We start from the raw sequence: 25,480 nt of genomic DNA on the forward strand, positions 1-25,480 counted from the left end.
CCTGTTTTAGGGAGACTGTTTTTAAAAACCACTGGAAAAAATCTGTCAATCTATATCAATTAGTCTTAAGTTAAAATGTTAGCATAGCTTTGAATAGAGTTAATGTAAAATAGTGCAGCGGTTCTCAAAGTGTGGTCCACAGACTAGCAAAGTTGGCATCACCTGGGGCCTTGCTAGACGTGCCGACTCTCCCCCCAGCCCAGATGTATTTAATCAGAAACTCAGGGAGGGGCCTAGCAATCTTTATTTTAATAAATCTACCAGGTATTTCTGATCTGATGTTTGAGAAGCATCGAATTAATAAAGTGTTTCAGCGCTTTAGATAAAAATTTCAGGATACTTCAAGGTGACCTTTAGCCCCGTCCCTGTTTTAGAGATGCATGCTAGTAAATGAGTAACTTAATCTGCTTATTTACTAGGATTTTTTTTTTCTTTTTGGTTTGATGGCATCTCAGTTTTGTTTTGCTGAAGGAAGCACTGTGAAAGACTGCATTCCTTTGTTCTATTTTTAGTATTTCCTTAGAAATTTAACACGAGCAAATTTAAATATTTTAAGGTTCATAACCTCAATAACTTTTTCCTAAAATTGCTAACCACTTTATATAGTTTTAAAATTTGTCAATTAAGCTAAATCTCTTCACAGCAGCTCTTTATATCTTATATTATTAATAATTTAGCAATGCTATTTACTTTAGTCACAGAGACAGGTCTTAATCTTAGAGGCATGGTATTAACTTGCTTGTAGGCAGTGGCATTTACCAGAGCACTCTTGATTTTGCTGGATTTTAGTGCTGAGGTAGAGAGGATCAAACTTGAAACTAAACTTAAAATGTATACAATTTTTAGAGTCACCCTTGCTCCCTCCCTCACCCTCATCCAACATCTAATTAGTTACCAATTCCCCATCAGTACTACCCCTTAAATATCTCTGAATCTAACTACTTCTTTCTCTAGTACTGTCATCTTTTGGTCTGAGCCACCAACTGTTTCCCCCTGGATTTCCAACTGATTTATCTGAATCCATACTCACAGTGTGAATAAAGTGGTCTTTAATAACATACATCTGATCATGTCCTCCCACTTAAACTCATCGATGGCTTTTCATAAAATCCACACTCTGCCATGGCCTGTGAGACCTTACATGAGCTAGCTTCTCCAGCTTCTCTAGCAAGAGATCTTTGTATAGTTGCTCAAAGATGTTGTTTCTTTCTACCACAGGGCCTTTGCACATGCTGTTCCCTAATGTTCCTGCTGACCCTTTGTTGATCTTCAGATCTCAGTTTATAGATTACTTTTTCTGGCGAACTTTTCCATGTATACTCTCCCTGCCCCCTCCCCCATACCTGTATACCCCTTGCTATATGCTCTCAGCTTTCTCCACACTTTGGTCATTATACTTATTTTTCTATTTGTTTATTGTATGCCTTCCCCTCTAGACAGTGTTCCATGAGGGCAAGGTCCATTTCTGGTAACCCTAGTGACTAGCAAAATATCTGGTGTGTGGTGCCCAAAATATAGGAGTAAGTGAATGAATGAATGAATGAATGAACTAATGAACAAAGTGATGACTTTCCATGTGTTCAAGTAGTATAAGATTTATGAAGTTGCCACATTTTTTTGTTACTAAGCTCTTCCTTATTATTATTATTTTTTAATGTAGATTATGCTTGTGCTCTTCAGAGGGACATTTTGCTTCAGGGACGACTATACCTTTCAGAAAACTGGCTATGTTTCTATAGCAACATCTTCAGATGGGAAACTACAGTAAGATGTATTTTCATTTGATTTGCTGATACAAATAGTTGCAGAGATAGAAATGTATACAGTCCTTCTGAAAACAATGTACTTTAGATTTCAAAGTAAGTTACATGTATTTATCTATACTTGTATACATCTAAGTATATTTATGTGTAGTATAAGTGTGTAATATATTTTTCTTAATACATTGAGCTCCATTTGTATATATTTAATATATTTGGGAAAAGAGATTTCAGGTTGAAAAAAGCTTGAACATACCTCCTTTTGGCTGCCTAAAGCATGTCTTATGTGACAGACTGTCTGAATTTTTTGTGTGTATTTGTGTGTCTGTGTGTGTGTTAATATGGAACATAAATACCCATGTGTCTTTTCACACTTTATCCTAATATTAGGTATAGGAGCTGATGGAGGAAATTGCTGAAGGGAAGAATATCTGTTCACCGTGTTTATGTCAGAGAATGCGGGCATGTGCTTATTAACTCCTTTAGGTTTTTCACCTGAATATTCTGGACTAGATTGATGTAATACTTGGTATTTTGTGTTGTGTATGTTTCTGAGAAATTCGTTTTACAATTTTTTATTCTTTTTTGTGTGTTTAGATTTCTATTGCTTTAAAGAACATAACCTTTATGACCAAGGAGAAGACCGCTCGACTCATCCCAAATGCTATCCAGATCTTTACAGAGGGTGAAAAGGTGAAAAACTTTTCTACCTTTGCCTTGTAACATAATGTGGAGAAAATCTGCCTCATACTGATCATCAATGTTGGGAATGTAAGCAATTCTTCTTGGAGTTAGGAATATTTAATAGTATTTAATACCAGATTTCTGTATACTTAAATACTTATTGGTGACTAACTTTAAATGACTGCTAAAATTTTTTGCAGTTTATAGTTGACAGAGAACTTTCTCCCATATTTTTCATTTCTTCATTATAAGAGGTAGGTAGGGTAAGCCTTAGCAAATATCCTTATTATTTCTAAATACCCAATAATTCCATGATCGTTGTTTGGTCAATAATACCTGCACAATAGCAACTAATAAAAACCAGAGTGAACAGAGATTTGGTAGCATACAAGTAAACACATAATCACTACAATCTTTTTTAGAATGGCGATTTTCTTTAACTGCCATCATTTTTATTATCCACCTACAATATCCATCATTTCTTGGTATGAAGAATCTTTTTCTACCCACCTGGAAAATTGATACGGGCTCTGTATGTGACATTAGAAGCATAATGCTGAGAAAGAAAAAGAAATAAGGAAGGAAGGAAGGAAAAAAGGAAAGTATGGAAGGGAATGAAGGAGAAGAAGAAGGAAGGAAAGAAGGAAGAAAGGAAGGAAAGGAGGAAGGAAGGAAGAAGATGAAAGAGAAAAGAAGAAAGAGAGCAGGGGAGAGGGGAGAGAAACACAATCATGAGATTGAATCATTATGATGATGCTTTTTAATCTTGTAAAGTTTCTTTCACATTCACTTTCAGTTTTCTTTTTAAACAATCTCTTCCCTACAGAACAGTGCCAGGTACAGTACAAAGAACTTTTCCCCTCTGAACTATTTGAGAATAAGTTGTCACTCTGAAGACTTATCACTCCAGACATGATCCCAGATAGTTTATCATGTATTTCTTTTTTTTTTTTTTTTTGTTTAACATTTTTACAGTTTAATTTCAAAGAAAAATCTCAAGTTACATTTATTAGCAAACGTATTTCAGCTAGGGAGTTTTTCATCCCCCAAAAAGATGGCAGATGGAAATGAACCTAATATGTGTTTAAAGAAAATATAACATGTATTTCTAACAAAGACATTCTCCTACATAACCACAACATGACCATCAAATTCAAGAAATTAACATTGATCATTATCACTGTTCAATTCTCAAACCCGCTTTGGTTTCCTCAATTATCCCAATAAAATCCTTTATAACAAATAGGCCCAGTTCAGAAATACCTATTACATTTAGCTGTCATGCTCTTTAATTTCCTTATTCTGGACTAGTTCCTTAGTCTTGCCTTGACTTTTATGCCCTTGATGCTTCTAAAGATTATAGGTCAGTTGTTTTGTAGGATATCCCTCAATTGTGTTTGTCTGATATTTTCTTATGATCAAGTTTAAGTTATACAATTTTGACAGAAATAACACAGAAGTGATGCTCTCTTCTTTCCATTGTGTCCTATCAAGTGGTACATGATTTAATTTCTACGATTACTGGTGATATTCACTTTGATCACTTGAATAAGGTGGTGTCTGCCAGACTTTACTGTAAAGTTAGTCTATTTTCCTTCGTAATAATGTTTTGTGGTCAACTACTTTGAAACTATGTAAATATACTATGCCTCATAAAATTTATTCATTTATTTACTTATATCAATATGACCTCATAGCTTCTTATTTTATTCAATGAATTATAATCCATAGCTATCATTATTTATTTTGATGCTCAAATTGTCCCAAATTTGGCCAGTGGGAGCCCCCTCAAGCTGGCTCCGGTGTCCTTTTGACTATTCTCAGCATTATTTGAGCACTTTATTGCTTTTTTTTTTAAAATTAATTAATTAATTAATTTATTTTTTTGGCTGTGTTGGGTCTTCGTTTCTGTGCGAGGGCTTTCTCTAGTTGCGGCAAGCAGGGGCCACTCTTCATCGCGGTGTGCGGGCCTCTCACTATCACGGCCTCTCTTGTTGCGGAGCACAGACTCCAGACGCGCAGGCTCAGTAGTTGTGGTTCACGGGCCCAGTTGCTCCGCGGCATGTGGGATCTTCCCAGACCAGGGCTCGAACTCATGTCCCCTGCATTGGCAGGCAGATTCTCAACCACTGTGCCACCAGGGAAGCCCACTTTCTTGCTTTTTAGCACAAGATGTTACAGGTTTTCTCTGCCTCAGTCCTGGAATCAGCCATTTCTCCAAGGAGTCCTGTTTTCTTTTAGGGGAGACTGATATTTAGAAGCCAGTTTGTTCACTGCTATAAGGTATCACTGTTTGAGCCCTCTAATTGGGCAGAACAAGGGGATATACAATATATATATAAATTACACACCTGTATACATAATACACACACATATATTCCCACTTATACATCTACGTTTATCTATCTATCTATCTATGAATGACAAACCACCAATTCACATGAATACCTCTACTTCCAGTCCAACAACACAGAGTTATTTTTACTTTTCCCCTTCATTTTTTTTGGCTGCACCATGTGGCATGTGGGATCTTAGTTCCCTGACCGGGATGGAACCCATGCCCCCTGCATTGGGAGTGCAGAGTCTCAACCACTGGACCGCCAAGGAAATCCCTTCCCTTTTGTATTTGTAACTCCCTTCCCTGACTGAGAGAAACCAGGCTCCCATTATCCTTAATATATTTACTTTGATCAGTGGACCTGTATGTAATGTATCTTCATCTCCTCTGCTGCCCCTCCCCTACACTTGGTTTCTGACACATAGAGTCAGGTTGCTGCCCATCCCACCACCACACTAGGGCTCTCATCCTGAAAAAGCTCTCCTCACCCTGCTTGGGCTCTGGTACTCCACACAGGGCAGCCCTTCTACGTGGACAACCTCCTCATTCTTTTCTGGTGCTGACACCCTGCTTTGGGCTATTGCAGCTCCTCTGCCCCTACCTTTACCTCTAGTGTGGATGCCTTGCTTTCCTCTGTTCCGCTAAACAGCTTTAGGGCCAAACTGTTCAGGAAGGGAACAAGACCTAAAATAAGCTTATTCTTAATTTTACAATAAATGTATGTGATGAGGAAAAAAATCATAAATTTCTCTATGGCAGGACAATCAAACTAAGTCAGAATTGAAACACACATAACGCACCCCAACATGCCCCCGTTTGGGACGAGTCTTTCCCAGTGTGCAATGTTCATCTACATTACACGTTAACCAGACCTCCTCAGAGCAGGAGTACGGTCCCATTTTTCAGATGCCAGCATTGTAATTTTAAGATTAATATTTCTTTTTCTGTCCCATACAGGGGGTTGCAATGAACCTAAAGGCTTGCTCTGTATGTGCACACCTGACCAAACATCTCTGATGAACTTTATGTATAATGTTAACCTGTTAATATGATACATAATTCTTTGTCTAACTGCATCTCTAACTCCTGACTAGTGGGACAGTCCTCAGAGATATCTGAAAGACTGTCGCCTGGGTTATAATCCTCAGTTTGGCTTGAATAAAATTCTCTCTTTTTTTTCTTAGCTTGATTGTTATTGAATTTTTGTCGATATATATATACACACACACACTGCATTGTTTAAGAAAATCATCAAACAGTTCTAAAACTAACATCTTCCTTCCATGCCTGTAATACCCAATCCCATTGCTTTTTTAGAGGCAAACACTGTTACCAGTTTTGTATATATCTTTTCAGACCTTTCAGACCTTCTTCCTTTGTATTTACATGTATATACGCATACATATAAACATATAGTTTTGCTTTGTTTTTAAAGTAAATGCTATCTTATATGTGTTGTTCGTCAGTTCTCCTTTCTTAAAAAAGAACTTAACATTATTTCTTGGAGTCACAGGTTAGCACATATAGATTGGCCTATCTCTGCTTATTAAAGTGCTGTATAATATTTCATAGAATGGATTTACCATGGTTTCCTTAATCGTTCACTTCCGTTGTTTTATTACAAACAGAGCTGTGGTGAACAGTCTGACCATGCTTTCTTAAGCTCATGTGTGGCTTTCTCACATAGGTAATGGAATTTCAGAGTCAAGCATTTAAATTTTAATAATGATAACCACAGCTAGCATTTGCCGAACATACTTGTTCTAAATATTGTGCTAAGTTTTTTTTACATGTATTTTCTCATTTAGTTCTCACAAAAATTTGCTACTGAAATTATTCTCATTTTGTAGATGAGGAAATTAAAGAAAATAAAAGTGACTCAAAGTCATAGAACTGAGTAGTAGAGCCAGAATATGAACCCAGGTAGTTTAATTGCAGAGACACTGGTCCTAACTACCTCACTGTATTGATTCAGTGATCTTTCACCATCGTCATGGAGAAAAAAAATCTACACTACTAAGTATTTATCCCTTCATGTACTATATGGTTAAGGGAAGGTTAATCATGTTTCTTTTAGTTGTTTTCGTTTCTAGCATACGTTCTATGCCCCAGCAGCTTAGAGATATCATTATCCAGAACTCCTCACAAATTAAAGTTATTGTTATAATAATTATTATTTATTATTTGGCCGCACTGCACAACTTACGGGATCTCAGTTCCCCAACCAGGGACTGAACCCAGGCCACGGCAGTGAAAGCTGGAATCCTAACCACTAGGCCACCAGGGAACTCTCTAAGATTATTATCGAAGCAAGATATGTTAGTAAATTTTTGAAGTTGGATATCTAACAAGGAATAAAATAAAATGGTAATTTACATAGATTGCCCAGAAAGATGGGAGTGTTAAGGAGTTGAGAATGTGGTTTTGGTATATAAGAGTGGATAAAGTTGATAACAAAGTATTTAGTTTAAAAAGTGGGAATAGTAAGCATAACACCATGGTGAAAAAGAGATGGACTAGGAGATTTTTCTTATCTATATATCTACATACAAGGTTGTAAGATTATTAAAATTTGGTCTAAGAAAAGGAGATAAAGGGTAGTAAATAGTGATCATTAGGTCACAATATTATATGTGTAATTGTGTTTGGAAGAGCTCTTAGATATATCCCCATTATAAAAAGTTTTGCTTTTTGAAGAATATTATATAAACTAGGTTTCAGTTTATTACCTGGAAAAATACTACTTTAAAATCTTTCTATGAAAAATATGAACACCTTAAATACTATTTTGTTTGGCATTTTATTTAATAAATCAAAAATGGAACTGAGCTTTCTCATTCCTAAAAATAGCCAGTCAATCATGCAAAGTCACTAACTAGGGGATCAGAAGAGATGATACACTGAGAGACTGTATTTAGTGCTGCCACTTGTCATATTTTCTCATAAAAGCCTATTATAAGATACGACTTTGCAAAAATCATTTACATGCAGAGGAAGAGATGGGGCTAAAAGCAAACATGGAATTATAGATTGAAGTATGCTATTTTTCTTATACAACATTGAAAGCAAAGTTTAGTGTTAACATGGGTGTTTTATATCTATAATTAATTGAGATTAGGTATTTCTGGATTTTTTAGAAGACTATGAAAGATGATATAATTTTAAATTAGGATCCTTAAAATAAATCTATCTCTGAAGTCCACTTGCATTTTTCTCTTATACTTTATGTATATTTGGCTCAAACGGCCACCAAATCATATCTCTCTGCAAAGTTCAGAATAAATAAAATTTTAATTTTTTTCATAAGTTTATTTAGATTGATTTTAATAATTAAACTACAATGAATGTAAATAGCTACCCAGTTCAAGCTCCTTTCCCTAGTAAATATTGATAAAATTATTTTGCTGTAAGGTACAATTTTAAAAGACACCTTGTTCATGCACCAGTTACGTGGTTTTTTCCTATTATAATGAAAAGTTTAACAAAAATTAGTATATAAAGTAGGCAATGGTGACCTACTAGTTTGTTTTGACCATATCAAGTCACAGCAGACTGTCATGACAGATACTTTCCCTTTTTTTTCCATGATATTAAAATTGTCCTATTATTTGTCTTTGCAGTTTTTCTTCACATCTTTTGCTGCCAGGGATAGAAGTTACCTCAGTATCTTTAGGTTGTGGCAGAACGTACTGTTAGACAAGGTAAGTGTTCATACCAGAGACTGGTGCTTGTTATAATAGCAACCTCCCAGTGTGTACCTAAACAGTGTTTGTGAGTTGAAAGCTCCTTTTTATTTTTCTGTGGTTAATTTTGACTAGACTATTCAAATCCAAGAAGAAACTTGAAGCAAAACAAAATCCATAGTTACAAGTTAAGATGTTAATTGTAATCCCCAGAGTAACCACCAAGAAAATAACTTAATAATAACTTACCATCCAAAATATGGTAAAAGAAACATAAAGGGAATGAAAATGGCACACTAGAAATATCTATTTAACACATAAGAAGGCAGTAATGGAGGAATAGAGGGACAAAAAAGACCTAATAAGATAGCAGACATTACATTAGCAAGAAAACAAATAGCAAGATAGCAGACATTACATTAAATCGTTAAACATAAGTGGATTAAACTCCTCAAGCAGAAGGCAGAGATAAACATGATCCAACTATATGCTATCTATAAGAAACACATTAGATTTTTTAATTTTTTATTTTTTTAACATCTTTATTGGAGTATAATTGCTTTACAATGGTTTGTTAGTTTCTGCTTTATAACAAAGTGAATCAGCTATACATACACATATATCCCCATATCTCCTCCCTCTTGCGTCTCCCTCCCACCCTCCCCGTCCCACCCCTCTAAGTGGTCACAAAGCACCGAGCTGATCTCCCTGTGCTTGTGGCTGCTTCCCACTAGCTATCTGTTTTACATTTGGTAGTGTATATATGTCCATGCCACTCTCTCACTTCATCCCAGCTTACCCTTCCCCCTCCCCGTGTCCTCAAGTCTATTCTCTACGTCTGTGTCTTTATTCCCGTCCTGCCCCTAGGTTCTTCAGAACCATTTTCTTTTTTTTTTTTTTTAGATTCCATATATAGACACATTAGATTTAAAGATAGAAACAGATGGAAAGTAAAAGGATAGAAAAAGATATACTATGCAAACAATATCCAAAAGAGAGCTGAAGTGACTATAGTAATATCAGACAAAATAAGCTTAAAGACAAAAATTAGAAGAGACAAGGAAGAATATTTTATAATAATAAAAGGGTCAATCCATCTGGAATTCATAATAATTATAGACTTATATGCATCTAATAAGAGAACTCTAAAATATATGGAACAGAAATAAATCACCACATAAACATAAATAAATAAGTAAAATACATGGAACAAAAACTGGCAGAACTGAAGAGAAAAATAGGCAATTTAACAATAATAGTTTGGAGATTTCAGTACCCCACTTTAAATGATGTATAGAATAACTAGACAGAATATCAACAAGGAAATAGAAGATGAAGAAAACTATATAACTAGAACTAAAAGACATCTGTGGAACATTCCACTCAAAACAGAATACACATCCTTCTCAAGTGTACATGGAACATTCTCAGAATAGACCATACACTAGGTCATAAAACAAGCCTTAATAAATTCAAAAGGACTGAAATAATACAAAATGTGTTCTCTGATCACAATGGAATGAAATTAGAATTCAGTAACAGGAGAAAATTTGGGAAATTCACAAAAATGTGGGTATTAAGCATAACACGCCTAGAAAGCCAAAGGTGAAAGAAGAAATCACAAGGGAAATTAGAAAATACTTTGAGTTAAATGAAAACAAAAACACAACATACCAAGGCTTATGAGATACAGCTAAAGCAGGGCTTAAGAGGGGAATTTATAACTATAAACACCTATATTTAAAAAGAAGAGTGATCTCAAATCAATAAACTAACTTTCTACCTTAAGAAATTAGAAAAAAAAGAGGAAACTAAACTGAAAGCAAAGAGAAGCAAGGAAATAATAAAGATTAGAAGAGAAGTCTATGGGACTTCCCTGGTGGTGCAGTGGTTAAGAATCTGCCTGCCAATGCAGGGGACACGGGTTCGATCCCTGGTTTGGGAAGATCCCACATGCCACAGAGCAACTAAGCCTGTGTCCCACAACTACTGAGCCTGTGCTCTAGAGCCCGCAAACCACAACTACTGAGCCTGTGTGCCACAACAACTGAAGCCTGCATGCCTAGAGCCCGTGCTCTGCAACAAGAGAAGCCCGCACACCACAAAAAAGAGTGGCCCCCGCTTACTGCAACTAGAGAAAGCCTGCATGCAGCAACAAAGACGCAATGCAGCCAAAAATAATAAATAAATAAATTTATTAAAAACAGAGAAATGTATGAAAAAAAGAATAGAAAAATAGTGTTAATCAACAGAGCCAAAAGTTCTTTATTTGAAAAGATCAACAAAATTGACAAACCTTTAGCTAGGGTTAACAAGAAAAAATTAAAATTATTACATTCAGAAGTGAAAGTGGTAACATTACTACCGACCTTACAAAAATAAAGGGTTTATACTATGAACAATTGTGTGCCAACAAATTAGTTAACATGAATGAAATGGACAAATACCTAGAATGTCACCAACTATTAAAACTGACTCAATCAGAAATAGAAAATCTGAATAGACCTATAACAAGGAAAGAGATTGAATTAGTAATCAAAAATCTATCTACAGAGAAAAGCTCAGGCCCAGATGGCTTCATTGGTGAATCCTGCCAAATGTTACAGTAGAATTAATACCAATCTTTCAGTCTTTCACAAAGTATTCCAAAAAATTAAATAGGAGGGAACACTTCCCAACTCAGTCTATGAAGCCTGTATTACCCTGATACCAAAAACAGACAAAGAACATCACAAGAAAACTACAGACCAATATTTATGTTCACTGTGTCTATGAATGTAGACACAAAAATCCTCAAGAAAATATTAGCAAACCAAAGTCAGCAACATATAAAAAGATTATATGCCATGATTTATACAAGGTTGTTCAACATATGAAAATTGATCAATGCAATACAGTATATTAGAATAGAGGACAAAAAACATGATCATCTCAATCAATACAGGAAAAATATTTGACAGAATCCAACATCCTTTCATGATAAAAAATAAAACAGGCTAGGGCTAGCAGGAAATTTCATCAGCCTGATAAAATTCACACCTACATATTTAATGGTGGGAGACTAATGCTTCCGCCTTAAGGTCAGGAACAAGGCAAGGATGTCCTTTCTTGCCACTTCTGTTCAACATTGTATTGAAGGTTCTAGCCAGGGAAATTAGGCAAGAAAATGAAGTAAAAGACATCCACATTAAAAATGAAGAAATAGAGACAGCAGAAGCAAGAAGAACTACAATCCTGCAGCCTGTGGAACAAAAACCACATTCACAGAAATATAGACACGATGAAAAGGCAGAGGGCTATGTACCAGATGAAGGAACAAGATAAAACCCCAGAAAAACAACTAAATGAAGTGGAGATAGGCAACCTTCCAGAAAAAGAATTCAGAATAATGATAGTGAAGATGATCCAGGACCTCGGAAAAAGAATGGAGGCAAAGATCGAGAAGATGCAAGAAATGTTTAACAAAGACCTAGAAGAATTAAAGAACAAACAAACAGAGATGAACAATACAATAATTGAAATGAAAACTACACTAGAAGGAATCAATAGCAGAATAACTGAGGCAGAAGAACGGATAAGTGACCTGGAAGACAGAATGGTGGAATTCACTGCTGTGGAACAGACTAAAGAAAAAAGAATGAAAAGAAATGAAGACAGCCTAAGAGACCTCTGGGACAACATTAAATGCAATAACATTCACATTATAGGGGTCCCAGAAGGAGAAGAGAGAGAGAAAGGACCAGAGGAAATATTTGAAGAGATTATAGTCGAAAACTTCCCTAACATGGGAAAGGAAATAGCCACCCAAGTCCAGGAAGCGCAGAGAGTCCCATACAGGATAAACCAAAGGAGAAACACGCCAAGACACATAGTAATCAAATTGGAAAAAATCAAAGACAAAGAAAAATTATTGAAAGCAGCAAGGGAAAAACGACAAATAACATACAAGGGAACTCCCATAAGGTTAACAGCTGATTTCTCAGCAGAAACTCTACAGGCCAGAAGGGAGTGGCATGATATACTTAAAGTGATGAAAGGGAAGAACCTACAACCAAGATTACTCTACCCGGCAAAGATCTCATTTAGATTTGATGGAGAAATCAAAAGCTTTACAGACAAGCAAAAGCTAAGAGAATTCAGCACCACCAAACCAGCTCTACAATAAATGCTAAAGGAATTTCTCTAAGTGGGAAACACAAGAGAAGAAAAGGACCTACAAAAACAAACCCAAAACAATTAAGAAAATGGCCATAGGAACATACATATGATAATTACCTTAAACGTGAATGGATTAAATGCTCCAACCAAAAGACACAGGCTTGCTGAATGGATACAAAAACAAGACCCATCTATATGCTGTCTACAAGAGACCCACTTCAGACCTAGGGACACATACAGACTGAAAGTGAGGGGATGGAAAAAGATATTCCATGCAAATGGAAGTCAAAAGAAAGCTGGAGTAGCAATACTCATATCAGATAAAATAGACTTTAAAATAAAGAATGTTACAAGAGACAAGGAAGGACACTATATAATGATCAAGGGATCAATCCAAGAGGAAGATATAACAATTATAAATATATATGCACCCAACATAGGAGCACCTCAATACATAAGGCAACTACTAACAGCTGTAAAAGAGGAAATTGACAGTAACACAATAATAGTGGGGGACGTTAACACCTCACATACACCAATGGACAGATCATCCAAACAGAAAATTAATAAGGAAACAGAAGCTTTAAATGACACAATAGACCAGATAGATTTTTTAAAAAATTTATTATTATTATTATTTTAATTAATTTATTTATTTATTTTTGGCTGTGTTGGGTCTTCATTTCTGTGCGAGGGCTTTCTCTAGTTGTGGCAAGCGGGGGCCACTCTTCACCGCAGTGCGTGGGCCTCTCACTATCGCGGCCTCTCTTGTTGCGGAGCACAGGCTCCAGACGCGCAGGCTCAGTAGTTGTGGCTCACGGGCCTAGTTGCTCTGCGGCATGTGGGATCTTCCCAGACCAGGGCTCGAACCCGTGTCCCCTGCATTAGCAGGCAGATTCTCAACCACTGCGCCACCAGGGAAACCCCAACCAGATAGATTTAATTGATATTTATAGGACATTCCATCCAAAAACAGCAGATTATGCTTTCTTCTCAAGTGCGCACGGAACATTCTCCAGCACAGGTCACATCTTGGGTCACAAATCAAGCCTCAGTAAATTTAAGAAAATTGAAATCATATCAAGCATCTTTTCTGACCATAATGCTCTGAGATTAGAAATCAATTACAGGGAAAAAAAAGTAAAAAACACAAACACATGGAGGCTAAACAATACGTTACTAAATAACCAAGAGATCACTGAAGAAATCAAAGAGGAAATCAAAAAATGCCTAGAGACAAATGACAATGAAAACACGACGATCCAAAACCTATGGGATGCAGCAAAAGCAGTTCTAAGAGGGAAGTTTATAGCTATACAAGCCTACCTCGAGAAACAAGAAAAATCTCAAGTAAACAATCTAACGTTACACCTAAAGGAACTAGAGAAAGAAGAACAAACAAAACCGAAAGTTAGCAGAAGGAAAGAAATCATAAAGATCAGAGCAGAAATAAATGAAATAGAAACAAAGAAACAATAGCAAAGATCAGTAAAACTAAAAGCTGCTTCTTTGAGAAGATAAACAAAATTGAGAAACCATTAGCCAGACTCATCAAGAAAAAGAGGGAGAGGAATCAAATCAATAAAATTAGAATGAAAAAGGAGAAGTTACAACAGACACCGCAGAAATACAAAGCATCCTAAGAGACTACTACAAGCAACTCTATGCCAATAAAATGGACAACCTGGAAGAAATGGACAAATTCTTAGAAAGGTATAACCTTCCAAGACTGAACCAGGAAGAAATAGAAAATATGAACAGACCAATCACAAGTAATGAAATTGAAACTGTGATTAAAAATCTTCCAACAAACAAAAGTCCAGGACCAGATGGCTTCACAGGTGAATTCTATCACACATTTAGAGAAGAGCTAACACCCATCCTTCTCATACTCTTCCAAAAAATTGCAGAGGAAGGAACACTCCCAAACTCATTCTATGAGGCCACCATCACCCTGATACCAAAACCAGGCAAAGATACTACAAAAAAAGCAAATTACAGACCAATATCACTGATGAATATAGATGCAAAAATCCTCAACAAAGTACTAGCAAACAGAATCCAACAACACATTAAAAAGATCATACACCATGATCAAGTGGGATTTATCCCAGGGATGCAAGGATTCTTCAATATACACAAATCAATCAATGTGATACACCATATTAACAAATTGAAGCATAAAAACCATATGATCATCTCAATAGATGCAGAAAAAGCTTCTGACAAAATTCAACACCCATTTATGATAAAAACTCTCCAGAAAGTGGGCATAGAGGGAACCTACCTCAACATAAAAAAGGCCATATAAGACAAACCCACAGCAAACATCATTCTCAATGGTGAAAAACTGAAAGCATTTCCTCTAAGATCAGGAACAGGACAAGGATGTCCGCTCTCACCACTCTTATTCAACATAGTTTTGGAAGTCCTAACCATGGCAATCAGAGAAGAAAAAGAAATAAAAGGAATCCAAATTGGAAAAGAAGAAGTAAAACTGTCACTGTTTGCAGATGACATGATACTATACATAGAGAATCCTCAAAATGCCACCAGAAAACTACTAGAGCTAATCAATGAATTTGGTAAAGTTGCAGGATGCAAAATTAATGCACAGAAATCTCTTGCATTCCTATACACTAATGATGAAAAATCTGAAAGAGAAATTAAGGAAACACTCCCACTTACCATTGCAACAAAAAGAATAAAATACCTAGGAATAAACCTACCTAGGGAGACAAAAGACCTGTATGCAGAAAACTATAAGACACTGATGAAAGAAATTAAAGGTGATACCAACAGATGGAGAGATATACCATGTTCTTGGATTGGAAGAATCAATATTGTGAAAATGTGTATACTACCCAAAGCAATCTACAGATTCAATGCGATCCCTGTCAATTTACCAATGGCATTTTTTATGGAACTAGATCAAAAAATCTTAAAATTTGTATGGAGACACAAAGGACCCCAAATAGCCAAAGCAGGCTTTAGGGAAAAAAACGGAGCTGGAGGAACAGACTCCCTGACTTCAGACTGTTCTACAGAGCTACAGTAATCAAGACAATATGGTACTGGCACAAAAACAGAGACATAGATCAATGGAACAAGATAGAAAGCCCAGAGATAAACCCATGCACCTATGGTCAACTAATCTATGACAAAGGAGGCAAGGGTATACAATGGAGAAAAAATAGTCTCTTCAGTAAGTGGTGCTGGGAAAACTGGACAGCTACATGTAAAAGAATGAAATTAGAACACTCCCTAACACCATACACAAAAATAAACTCAAAACTGATTCGAGACCTAAATGTAAGACCGGACACTATAAAACTCTTAGAGGAAAACATAGGAAGAACACTCTTTGACATAAATCACAGCAAGATCTTTTTTGATCCACCTCCTAGAGTAATGGAAATAAAACCAAAAATAAACAAATGGGACCTAATGAAACTTAAAAGCTTTTGCACAGCAAAGGAAACCATAAACAAGACGAAAGGACAACCCTCAGAATGGGAGAAAATATTTGCAAACGTATCAATGGACAAAGGATTAATCTCCAAAATATGTAAACAGCTCATGCAGCTCAATATTAAAGAAACAACCCAATCCAAAAATGGGCAGAAGACCTAAATAGACATTTCTCCAAAGAAGACATACAGATGGCCAAGAAGCACATGAAAAGCTGCTCAACATCAGTAATTATTAGAGAAATGCACATCAAAACTTCAATGAGGTATCACCTCACACCAGTTAGAATGGGCATCATCAGAAAATCTACAAGCAACAAATGCTGGAGAGGGTGTGGAGAAAAGGGAACCCTCTTGCACTGTTGGTGGGAATGTGAATTGATACAGCCACTATGGAGAACAGTATGGAGGTTCCTTAAAAAACTAAAAATAGAATTACTATATGACCCAGCAATCCCACTACTGGGCATATACCCAGAGAAAACCGTAATTCAAAAAGACATGCACCCCAGTGTTCATTGCAGCACTATTTACAATAGCCAGGTCATGGAAGCAACCTAAGTGCCCATCGACAGACGAATGGATAAAGAAGTTGTGGTACACATATACAATGGAATATTGCTCAGCCATAAAAAGGAATGAAATTGAGTCATTTGTTGAGACATGGATGGATCTAGAGACTGTCATACAGAGTGAAGTAAGTCAGAAAGAGAAAAACAAATATCGCATTATCGTATTAATGCATGTATGTGGAACCTAGAAAAATGGTACAGATGAACCAGTTTGCAGGGCAGAAGTTAGACACAGATGTAGAGAACAAATGTATGGACACCAAGGGGGAAAGCCCCGGGGGGGTGGGGGTGGTTGTGTGATGAATTGGGCGATTGGCATTGACATGTATACACTGTTGTATATAAAATTGATGACTAATAAGAACCTGCTATATAAAAAAATAAATAAAATTAAATTAAAAAATTAAAAAAATAATAATTTTAGGAACTATTTATTTTAGTTCTTCAAACAGAAAAACTGCCTGGAGATAAGTTCTCTTTGGTAAGTTTATATTTCAACACATGTATCTAGTTTATATACTGTAGAGATATACACAACATGAATTGAATAAAAGCTCTAAGAAAGATCTGTCATTTCAAAAAAAAAAAATGAAGAAATAAAACTATCTCCATTGACAGATGACATGTTTTTGTGTATATAAAATCCTAAGAAAACCAATAAAAATGTGTGAGAACCAATAAATAAGTTCAGTAATGTTGCAGAATTCATGATCAAAATACAAAGATTACTTATATTTCTATACATTCACAATAAACAATCTGAAAATAAAAATTAAAAAAAATTCATTTACAATAGCATCAAAAAAGAATAAAATACTTGGGAATAAATTTAACAGAAGTATAAGACATGTACACTGAAAGCTACTAGACATAGTTGAAAGAAATTAAAGGAGACTTAAGTAAATGAAAAGAATCTCATGCTCATGGATTAGAAGACTTAATATTGTTAAGATGGCAATACTCCCCAAATTGATCTGCAGGTTCAGTGCAATCCGTATCAGAATACCAACTGGCATTTTTGTAGAAATTGACAAGTGGATTCTAAAACTCATATGGAAATGCAAGGTACCCAGAATAGCAAAAACAATCTTGAAAAAGAAGAACAAAGTTGGATGAATTAGTCTGTTAGGTCTGCCATAAAAAAATGCCATAGACCTAATGGCTTAAACAACAGAAATTTATTTTCTTAGAGTTCTGGAACCCAAAGGCCCCATCTCCAAATACATTGGGAGTTGGGGTTTCAACATATGGATTTTGGGGGGACACAATTCAGACCATAGCAACTTCATTTAATCTTAATTTCCTCCTTAAAATCTCTGTCTCCAAGTATAGTCATATCAGGGGTTGGAGCTTCAGCATGTGAATTTGGGGGAATACAATTTGGTTCATAACATTGGAGGACTTAACACTTCTTGATTTCAATGTTTACTACAAACCTGCAGTAATCAAGGCAGTATACCCTGTGTTTGGTTCATAACATTGGAGGACTTACACTTCTTGATTTCAGTGTGTACTACACATCTGCAGTAATCAAGGCAGTATACCTGGCAAAAGTCTAGACATAGATTAATGGCATAGAATTGAGAATCTAGAAATAAAATCTTAAAATTAATTATCAATCATAAATTGATTTTTGACAAGGTTACCAAAATAATTCAGTGGGGAATAAATAGTCTTTTCACCAAATGGTGCTGGAATAACTAGATATCAACATGCAAAAGAATGAATTTTAACACCTACTTCATACCATATACAAAAATTAACTCAGAATGGATCATAGACCTAAATGCAAGGTCTAAAAGTATAAAACTCTCAGAAGAAACTGTAGGCGTAAATACTCATGACCTTTGGATTAGACAATGGTTTCTTAGATATGACATCAAAAGCTCAAGTGACAAAGGAAAAAAAATAGTTAAATTGGATTTCATCAAAATTAAAAACTTTGTGCTTGAAGGAGTCCATCAAGAGAGGGAAAAGGCAACTAACTCATGGAGAAGATATCTGCAAGTTATATATCTGATAAGGTATTTGCATCCAGAGTTATATATCTGGAGAGGAAATATGTGCAAATTAAGAGTATATAAAGAATTCTTACAACTCAACAAGAAAAAGACAAATAGCCAATTAAAAAGTGGGCAAAGGATTTGAATTGTAATTTCTCCAAAGAACATATACAAATGACCAAGTGCATACAGAGATGCTTAGTGTCATTAGCTGTTAGAGAAACATAAATCAAACCACAGTGAGATACCACTTCACACCCACTGGGATGGCTAAAATAAAAAGACAGACATTACCTAATGTTGAAGATGTGGATAAACTAGAGCCCTCATGCATTGCTGGTGGCATTGTAAAACTTTGAAAAATTTGAAAAACAGTTTGGTAGTTTCTCAAAATGTTGAATATAGAGCTACCATATGACCCAGCAATTCCATTTCTAGGGTTGTATGCAAGAAAATTGAAAGCATATGTTCACACAAAAACTTGCAGTCAAATATTCATAGCATTATTCATAGTGGCCAAAAATAGAAATATCAACAGATGAAAATATACATAAAAATATATAAAATGTATATTCATAAAATGGAATATTATTCAGCAATAAAAAGGAGTGAATTACTGACACATGGTACAACATGGTAAACCTTGAAACATTATGCTATGTGAAAGAAGCCAGTCCCAAATGAACACATATTGTATGATTCTGTTTTTATTAAATGTCCAGAATAGGCAAATTCATAGAAGTTGAAAATAAGTTTGTTGCCAGGGGGAGGGAGGAATGAGGAGTGACTGCTAATGAATTTGGCCACCTTTTTGGGTTGATGAAAATATTCTAAAATTCGTAGTGATAGTTGTACAACTCAGGATATGCTAAATACTACTGAATTGTATGCTTTTAGAAAAGTGAATTTTATGGTATGTGAATTATAGCTTAGTAAAGCTGTTATTTGTTATTTAAAAAATTTTTTTTAAGCAGACATTTATTTCTCTATAGCCATTATTTTGTAAAAACTTTAAAAAAGATTTTTATTTTATATTGGAGTATAGTTGATTTACAATGTTGTGTTAGTTTCTGGTGTACAGCAAAGTGATTTAGTTATATCAATACAAATACATATGTCTATTCTTTCTCAGGTTCTTTTCCCATATAGGTTATTACAGAGTATTGAGTAGAGTTTCCTGTGCTATACAGTAGGTGCTTGTTGATTATCTATTTTATATATAGTAGTGTGTATCTGTTAATCCCAAACTGTTAATTTATCCCTCCCCACCATCTTTCCCCTTTGATAAACACAAGTTTGTTTTCTAAATCTGTGAATCTGTTTTGTAAGTTCATTTGTATCAGTTTTTAGATTCCACATGTAAGTGATATCATATGGTATTTGTCTTTCTGTGTCTGACTTACTTCACTTAGTACGATAATCTTTAGGTCCATCCATATGGCTGCAAATGGCATGATTTCATTCTTTTTTATGGCTGATTAATATTCCATTATATATATGTACCACATCTTCTTTATCCCTTCCTCTGTTGATAGACATTTAGGTTGCTTCCATGTCTTGGCTATTGTAAATCTTGCTGCAATGAACATTGGGGTGCATGTATCTTTTCAAATTATGGTTTTCTCCGGATATATGCCCAGGATTGGGATTGCTGGATCATATGGTAGCTGTATTTTTAGTTTTTTTAAGGAACCTCCATACTGTATGCTTTTAGAAAAGTGAACTTTATGGTAAGTAAATTATAGCTCAGTAAAACTGTTACTTTTTTAAAACATGGTTTGGGGGAAGAGTAGAGGTTTCCAGCTGACAAGAAAGGCTCCTTCTTTGCAGCAGGAGCTTAAATACCACTGGCAGAAACTTGACCCCCTCTCCTCCCGGCTACCCAGCTCAGCTCCTCACTGGAGTGCACAACTTTTGCCTAAGGGCTCTTAGGATTGAATGACTTCCAGTTTTTCAGGCAGCTGCTGAGGTCTGGGTCTTTCAAACAGTGCTCTGCTTGGATGCTTTCACTTTGCAGGAGTGCTGGGGGACTCAAGGTGATCTGGAAGTTGGGAGATGGAGGAGAGAAGTGGGTGGGGGTGGGGGAAATTGCCAAGCACAGACCCTCCTCCCCCCTTAAGGGAACGTTTAAGGCTGGGAGGGCAGCCCCAAGCCCAAGCTCCCCCCACTCCCTTGAGTCTTTCTTGGAGTTTGGGCGCCCAGTCTCCCCATGCCCATGCTCCTAACCTGGGAGATGCTTAGGGCGGTGGGCCCACGGGTGCCAAGTCCAGCAGCCATCTGGGAGAGCACTGAGCAGATGTGCTAAGGCATGAGCCCCCCGCAGCTCCACTCTCCCCTACCAGGTCGTGCTGCAGGACGGGGGTTGAAAACTCCAGTGTTGCTCTAGGGACATGGCATGGCTAACCCTGCCCCCAAATACCAATTTTTTTCGAGTACTCTGGGAATCACCCAGGTGCGTTCTCTCATGCTAACAAGGAACCAAAGACTGCTATGCAGCCTACGTTTGGTTATACCCTAGATCTGAGTGTCCTCTGCAAATCACTTTTGCACTTATCACACTCGAGTAAGTTGGGATGCATCCTCACGAAAACAAATACCTCCTGGGAAATGATAAAGTTCAGGCTTACAGATGAGCCGGGGAGAAACTGAGATCTGAAATTTAATGAAAAAAGAAAAAAAAAAAAAAGCTCTTTGAAGTGGGAGAAAGAGAGGGAATTCCAGAATACTTCTGAGGCCACCATAGCCAAGAAATGTCTTGTATGCTGGCTGGGAGTAAAATCTAACCCTCTTTGAAAAGATCCTCATGTCACCCATGTTCTTGATGTGTACACGAGGAGTATCACCATCTTTACTGTAGTTATACCTTTCAGATCTTTGGATTATTTGGTTATCTTTAACATTGAACATGCAACTCTATTTCAAGTGGACTCTATACTCTTTTTTTTTTTTATTTTTTTAATTTTTTGGCCATGCTGCTCGGCTTGCGGGATCTTAGTTCCCCCACCAGTGATTGAACCCGCACCCTCGGCAGTGAAAGTGCGGAGTCTTAACCACTGCGCCGCCAGGGAATATCGCTATACTCTCATTTTAATAAAGAGAACGGTTACCATTTCTGCTCTACACTATGACAAAAATCAACGTTTATGCATATACTATATGTTAAGTACTATACAGACCTTAATGAAAGTTGAAGGTGAGATCTCAGGTTTAAAACTGTCCTAATTGGAATTTTGAACACTGTAGAATTCACCCAGAAAAGGAATTAGAAAACAAAATCAACAACAAAGCTACCCTTCCTGTGTTCTTCTAGTGATCTTTGAAGAACAATTCTTTTTAACATGGTAATATGTATAACAATAATAGTAACTCCCACTTAGGAAGTATTAGGTGCCAGGCATAGTGCTAGGTGCTTGGTGTAGTCTTAGTATTGTCTGTAATTTTACGAGCCTCAGTTGTCTTCTAGTTTTTTAAAGTGATAAAGCCACATTGGTTAGATTCCTTGATCTTTTGTAATGCTATTTTTTAAAAGAGAAGGTAAAAACCAAAATTCATAAAATACACAGCCTAACTACAAAATTCTAGAAAACAACACAAGTAATTTGAATAATAAATTTTGTATATATTCAAACTATTTTAGGGAATTTAAGTTCAGAATATTATAATCATGTTTACTTTTAATTAGGGAATTTGAGAGTAAAAGTAAATATGTGTTACTTTTGCTTGCTGTTTGCGTAATAAAGCCTTAAAGGCATAGCATATTAATCTAGATAAACGACTATTCCAGTAAGATTGATTAAAACAATAGAATGATTTTAAATCTGTGTGTGTGTGTGTGTGTGTGTTTTATTTAATTCTCCAGTAAGATAAATCTACAAAAGGGGAAAAAGCTGGAGGCAAATATGGTGCCTTTGAGAAAGAATGCTTTTAAAAGTACATTTTTTTTTTCATTCGTAAGGTTCCTCTGATGCATTGCTTCAGAAAGGACAGTTTATTTCAGGTATTTGAGTTAGCTTACCATAAGTCTTCAATGTTTAGACATGTGTCTAAACTGTCACCATGTCATTCATGCTGTAATTAATAGCACTTCAGCTTAGTTCACAACCTTTGAGTTTAGCACCCTTCTTGCAGATAGCACATTGAGTGTTGGAGATTTGTGAGGCCAGAAGACTGTGGCAGCTCCATTCTCGGTTACAAACAATTGATGTTTACTGACTTTTGTAAAGAACCTCTCAGCCCTTCCCCACGCCAGCCCTCCACTTCTTGTTTGAGTTTAAGCCCCGCCCCTTCCATGTTTTGTATCAGAGCCAGACAGTCTTCCCGCCTGTTTTTGTATGGTCCACAAAGTAGGAGTGGTTTTACATTTATATTTCATGACAATTATATGAAATTCAAATCTCAATGTCCATTAATAAAATTTTATTGAAACACAGCCATGCTCATTCTTTATGAGTTGTCTGTGGTTGGTTTCACACTACAGAGGCAGAGTTGAGTAGTTGCAACAGAGACTAAATGGACCACAATGCCTGAAATATTTACTCTATGGTCTTTTACAGAAACAGTTTTTTAACCTCTGAACAATACTAAACCAAACTCATCTTTTTTTGAAAAAAAAAAAAAAATGCATACCTGCTAATGTTAGCTTCCTGCTTAATACCCATCACCCTTGGATAAAAATTTTTAATTGTTTATAGAGACTTTATGATCTGGCCCCAGCCTACCACTCCAGCCTCATTAATACTTTTATGTTTCTAGTGATATTGTCATATTATTAGATTTAAGATTACTCATGCTAATAATACAGGCAGGATGTGTACAGAATGAAATTGTTCTTTTTGTACTATTTTTTCTCTGAGAGATATAATAGTGGTATCTCTTGCCAGTACACGGGGGCTACTGGGAAGCTAGCTCTCCATGGAAATTTAAGAGTACATGTTGAGAGTAGATGTTTAAATCCAGGGCCTAATAGAGCAGAAATCTGCACTCATTTTAAGTTCTAAAGCTTAAAGAGACAGAATGGCTTTCAGGCTTATTCCCAAAGGCCAGAAGTAGGAGGCATGTGTCAGAATTAGGGAGGAGGTTATGAGGGGTGTTTTGTCAATGTATACAGACCCACCCTCTTCCAATTTTGATACATGTCACTCCATCTTCTATTTTGGGAATCTCTAGTTGAAGGATGACAGGAGTGTATCTGTTCCTCAAGTGGGTTGGGGAAAAAAGGATTTAAAACAGTTTACTGATTGTATTAGTATATATAAAGAAAGAATGTGTTGGTCTGAAGGGGGCTTGGCCAGACTTAGGCCAAGAACTTAAGACCTAGGCCAGAAAAGCAAAGTCACAGAGGCAGACTTTGACCACTAGAGAAATGTACAAAGATGGGACAGAGATGAATCATCAGGCTCCATCAGTGTCACAGTAGTTTTTCCTTTAAAACTGTCTACCTTTGCTCTGACTTCATGCTTAGCATGCAAATTTCTGATTACTAGTCTGATTTCTGAGGTATTCAGGTACCTGGATGGTAGGATGAACGAATTCTGATGATTAGAAAAGATCGTTCCCCTACTATGCATTAGTATATTTACTACGGAGCATGTACGTGCAGCTTGTGAGTGTGGCTGGTTTGAGTCAGCTGATCTGAGTGCATCTCTAGGATGTCAACAGTGCTGAGGCCATTCTGCAAACAGTGGTTAGTTTATCAAGTTAGTGTCACCTTTGAGACCTTTCAGAAGAGTGTCATACAGCTTTTTCCTGCAGACTCCTCAGCCTTATCAAACCTCTTATTCCTGCTTGTGCCCCTCTCCAATGATTCTTCCTTTTGGAATTACTTGGAAATCTAGAAGTTTTCCAGTAGTCCTATAAATCTAATAAGTACCATATTCAAACCTACCAGGAAAAAAAATGCAAATTGCTAAGTATTTTAGTCACATATTCTATATAATAACCTGGCAGTGTAGAAGTATTAGTATTTGTATATTGTTCCCTCTTTTTTACCTTTCTGGTTGGCAGAACTCCTCCACCTATTTTCCCTTGGTCAGTGAAGTATACCTCCTCCTGCCCAGTCACCCAAGCCAGAAACCTGGTGCATCCTTGTTTCTTACCTCTTCTTTGCCAACATGTCATGTCGGTCATCAAGGCCCTCATCATTTCTAGCTTGAACCATTACAGTAGTCTCCTAAGGATCTCTTTTTAACACTCTCATCTGTCCTTTAGGTCAGGGGTCCCCAACCCCTGGGGGGGTTGTTAGGCTCCTGTTAGGAACCGGGCCACACAGCAGGAGGTGAGTGGTGGGTGAGCGAGCGAATCTTCATCTGATCCTCCCCATTGCTCTCATTAGGTCCCTGGTGCCAAAAAGGTTGGGGACCGCTGCTTCAGGTTGTTACCAAAAAAGTAGTCGTTTAAAAAGTGGATCTTTTAAAAACGCACTTCTGAACTTGTTGCTTTTCTATGGGTAACTAGTAGGTGGCTTTTTATATTTAGCATGGAATACAGGCTCTTCATGACCTGGCTGCTTCCCCCTTCCCCACTAACTCTTTCCTTCTTCCTCTCTGTGTCTTCCTCTCCCCGCCCTCCGCAGTCATGGTGAACTGGCTTGCCAGGCCACTCCACTTCTCTGCACAATTGCATTTGGTGTACGTGAGTTCATCTTACTTGATATTTCAGCAGCATTTCACACCATGGAACACTCCCTCTATTTTGAAACACCTTCCTCCCTTGATTTCCATATCATTCTTTCTGAACTTTGCTCTACCTCTCTTGTATTTTTCTGTCCTTTTTTCCTCCTCTTCCACTCAGCCTTTGCATGCCAGACTTTCTTT

General features: G+C 36.6%; 1 protein-coding gene across 3 annotated transcripts in view; it reads left to right on the forward strand.

Annotated features, from left to right (window-relative positions):
* The window catches only part of GRAMD1C (GRAM domain containing 1C), a 92,838-nt gene that overhangs the window by 33,357 nt on the left and 34,001 nt on the right, over positions 1–25,480 (forward strand). For 2 of the 3 annotated variants that reach the window (XM_061193090.1, XM_061193091.1), the window contains exons 3-5: positions 1,661–1,764; positions 2,358–2,453; positions 8,403–8,483. In XM_061193090.1, coding sequence (XP_061049073.1) covers positions 1,661–1,764; positions 2,358–2,453; positions 8,403–8,483 — 281 coding nt within the window. The remainder of the gene's footprint in view (positions 1–1,660; positions 1,765–2,357; positions 2,454–8,402; positions 8,484–25,480) is intronic. The other variant, XM_061193092.1, reaches the window with a different exon arrangement.

The sequence above is a fragment of the Eubalaena glacialis genome, chromosome 6, assembly GCF_028564815.1.
Source record: "Eubalaena glacialis isolate mEubGla1 chromosome 6, mEubGla1.1.hap2.+ XY, whole genome shotgun sequence".
Classification (NCBI taxonomy): Eukaryota; Metazoa; Chordata; class Mammalia; order Artiodactyla; family Balaenidae; genus Eubalaena; species Eubalaena glacialis.